The sequence below is a fragment of the Medicago truncatula genome, chromosome 4, assembly GCF_003473485.1.
Source record: "Medicago truncatula cultivar Jemalong A17 chromosome 4, MtrunA17r5.0-ANR, whole genome shotgun sequence".
NCBI lineage: Eukaryota > Viridiplantae > Streptophyta > Magnoliopsida > Fabales > Fabaceae > Medicago > Medicago truncatula.
In genome coordinates, this window is record NC_053045.1 from 23,113,783 (window position 1) to 23,117,542 (window position 3,760).

A 3,760-nucleotide genomic window follows, 5' to 3' on the forward strand; every position below is an offset into this window, starting at 1 on the left:
TCCCTGGACTTAAATTCAAATAACAATTTGATCCTTGATATATATTTTTTACATCATTTTGATCGTTTTGATTTATTTACATATGAATTTATTTTCTCGTGATCACTAGGTCTTGAAATCTATGGTCCTCCTTTCATGTTTGTATATACGAATGGATCAAAATGATGTAAAAAACTAAATCATCATCTAAAATTAGGTAAAGAATCACAAATGTAAATTTGCAAGAAAAAACGAATAAAGAGTGGTGTGACTTTTTAATCAGTATATTAAGAAATGATGATTTAGCCCCAATATAAACGATTGATATACTATAGAAAAAGAGAGCAGCATGGTGGAGGATGTGGTAATTTTATTAATTTAAAAGAGTCTAATATTTATCTCATAATATCAAAATGTTTTACAAGTTACTTAACTCAACTCCAAATATCATCATCATATACTATAGAAAAATATTCAGATTCCATCGGCAAAGATGTCAGCATTTGTCTTGGAACGTGGTACATGTCAGCCTCATACGGTTGTGTCCAAAAACTATCAACTGTTGATTCGTTGTAAGCATCTAAAAAGCTTCCAAAATCATTATCCATAACAAAACTTTCATTGGACGAATTTCCGGGAGACACTAAAAAAGCATTGTTAGTGGTAGCATCATTATTATTGTTTTGCACTATTCCACTTGGTGTGTTGGAAATATCATGAAGCCAAAAGCTTATATCCACATCTTTTATAAATGAATCCAGAAACCCAAAATCATCTGAAGAGGTGGAAGAGATTTCACTAGATGATGAAAATGGGGATAAAGGGCCATTGTTGTTTGAGATTTGGGAACTATCTGGAGGGGTAATTTGGTAATTCGATATATCTCTCCCTTGTGTGGATTCAATTATGTCTTTTGATTTGGTGGATTTAGTTTCTTCATTTGTGACAATGTTATCTATAGCTCTCTTCTTGAGGGAAGTGTGCCAGTGGTTCTTCACTTCATTATCTGTTCTTCCAGGTAACTCGGCAGCAATGGTTGACCATTTATTCCCAAGCTTTTTATGCATTCTGATAATCAACTCCTCTTCATCTTTAGTAAAGTTCCCTCTTCTGATATTAGGCCTTAGATAATTCAGCCACCTCAATCTACAACTCTTCCCACACCTTGAAAGACCTGAAATAAAAAACAATGCAATTATGAGTAAATTTTATGTTATTTGACCATAAATTTTATCAAGAATCATTATCCATGTCCAATGTCCAATTGCAAGCAAAGTTCTATATTTACCTGCAAACTTGGGAAGTTGGCGCCAATTCCAGAAACCATATCTAGTAACATAAGCAATTAATTTCCTATCTTCTTCAGCAGTCCAAGTCCCTTTCCTCATTCCACTAATTTTGTCACAAGAAGGAGTTCTAGCCATTTGAGCAATAAGTTTTTGTTAAACAAGTGAACTCAAATTCAGTGAGAGAGTGAGTGTGTTTTGTTTCTACAAATTGTGAGTTATATTGGTCCTGCTGATAATGATAACCTAGTTTGTGTTACAGCGGTTGTTATATTTATACTACAGAATTTCATGTCCAATATAATAATATAAGTATAATGATAAGGGCTCTTTATGACTCTTACTAAAAGCTAGTCAAATTTCGTGTTATTTGTTCACATGCTATTTACTAATCTTCCAGGAAGGTAACAGGAAACATTTGCCACGCTTCATTTTAGCTTTGTAAATTAGCACGTGAGGCAAATCTACAAATGGAAACACAACACAAATTACAGTCAAGCCATTATGACCATCTTGACTTTCTTTTGGTCTCCAACAAATACATATTTTAAAGAAAGTCTAAGTTCTAACCATTGGTTTGAAAACCAAATTTGTTAGAATAAAATTCATGGGAGTTTCTACGGTACACCCTTCAATTAAGGTGTATCGGTACACCTATTTCATAAATCTATAAGGTAAAGATAATTTTTATGTGATAAAGAGATATTTATCGACTTTTATATTTTAGAAAATATTATCCCATAAGAAAAAACATCATTTCATTTTTTATAAAGAATTATACTAAATTTTTTAACATTTTATTGAAAAAAATAATCAATATTCACTATTATGAGTAATAAAAATTAAAAAAATTTGAATTTTGCTTTGCCGACACTTTTGAAAAATAAAATATAATTATTATAATTATAAATGATAGAAAATATTTTTTTCTAAAAAAAATAAATCATTAAACTATTCATTTAAATACACGGGTGTACGGTACACTCAAAATTATCGAGTGTACCATAGAAATTGCCAAAATTCATACAATACAAAGCTGGTATACAAGACAAAACCATTTTTATTATAAATTTTTTTTTTATCACAGATGAACCACGGACACTCCTCGGATTAGGCGTGTCTTGGTATCGAACACGTGTCGTGTCTGACACCGACACGACACTGACACTTATAATTACACTGAATTATGTGGTTTTCTCAAATTATTAGCAGTGTTGACATGTCAGTGTCCGTGTCGTATCCAGTGTCCGTGTCCGTATCTGTGTTTGTTTAGAGCAAACAGACTTTACTTGAAATAATAAACTTTACAATTGAAGTTTTATTTTCTTTAGAAAAAGAAAACTTGAAAATTATATTTTCTTCTTTAATGACAGTATTGTACATCATTTACTAAGAATGTTGTAAATTTGAAGGGAGGTTTCGCTGCCGGGAGCTTCAATAGAAGTGAGTACAAATTAGTTCTATGAGGGTGGGGTCAAAGGAAAATACTTGGGTGACATTGAGTTGATGACATTAGTAACTTTAGTGTATCTTTTATTAGATAATGATACATGAATGATTAAAATAAATTCTTTTGATAAGAGAAAGTGATTGGTTAGGAAAGAGATAAAAACAAAGTCATCAATATCACCAAAAATCACTGTCACCCAAATGGAACTCGTGGTCAAAGTGGTAGGTAACGGATATTCCACAAACTCTTGGAATGATAGTTGGGTGAGCGGCACTATTGTTATATGGTTTGAATCATGTTTTGAAATTTTGTATGCTTCTTAACCTTGAGAAGATGTTCGAAAATGATAATCTGAAATATGGTTGATAAAAGAAGAGATTTGATGATTGTGTAGGTTTATTAACTATCAAATGAAGAAGTTAATGGATAAAGAACATGAAACGAAGAAGTTATCATGGTTCACCTTAACTGGGCTAGTCCAATCCCCACAGACTGTGAGATTTTCCAATATGGTGTCAAAGATACCCTCTTAAAATCTGCACACTCTTACTTCTTTTCTGATCTATCTGACCTTACAAGTTTAAGTTAACCTCTTTAGAACTTAGCTACCACACAATCCGCATTTATAACCTAAAGAGGATTAGTGAAGTTTTACAACTATTAACACAATTGTTTTGTGATCTTGATCTTAACAGTGATCAAATGGATATCACAATGACCTTTCTTTTTCTCTAAGTTTCGTCTGATAATGGAGGCTTGAGTGTATTTGTTATTGTTATATAATGATTGAGAATGAATCTCAAGCTTAAAGATGATTATCATATTTTTCATGAAATCATGACTTTTTGCTTCTGATTTTGTTGGGATCTGATTCTAATGCAGAATGAGAGTTGTTATATATGAGGATATTTTAATGATGGTAGAAAATAAATCTTTTAGAGTGAAAACAATTGAGACGAAGTTGTTAATAATAGATTACCGAGAGAAATAGGTAAAATAAATTTCCATCCAAGATATAATAATTGATCCATTCTTAGCCTAGGCA

General features: G+C 31.6%; 1 protein-coding gene across 1 annotated transcript; it reads right to left on the minus strand.

Annotated features, from left to right (window-relative positions):
- Nucleotides 1–352: 352 nt before the first annotated feature.
- Nucleotides 353–1,530, minus strand: LOC25479522 (transcription factor MYB13). The gene is made up of 2 exons (XM_013588085.3): nucleotides 1,268–1,530; nucleotides 353–1,153 (listed from the first exon to the last, which is right to left on the minus strand). The coding sequence occupies exons 1-2, from the start codon at nucleotides 1,401–1,403 to the stop codon at nucleotides 414–416; spliced, it is 876 nt and encodes a 291-aa protein (XP_013443539.1). The 5' UTR covers nucleotides 1,404–1,530; the 3' UTR covers nucleotides 353–413.
- Nucleotides 1,531–3,760: the final 2,230 nt, after the last annotated feature.

What these genes read in the sequence shown, in the direction of transcription:
- LOC25479522 (XM_013588085.3), bottom strand. Translation starts at nt 1,403, where the DNA reads ATGGCTAGAACTCCTTCTTGTGACAAAATTAGTGGAATGAGGAAAGGG. An exon ending in CCAACTTCCCAAGTTTGCAG is followed by an intron (nt 1,154 to 1,267) that starts GTAAATATAGAA and finishes TTTTTATTTCAG; the next exon opens with GTCTTTCAAGGTGTGGGAAG.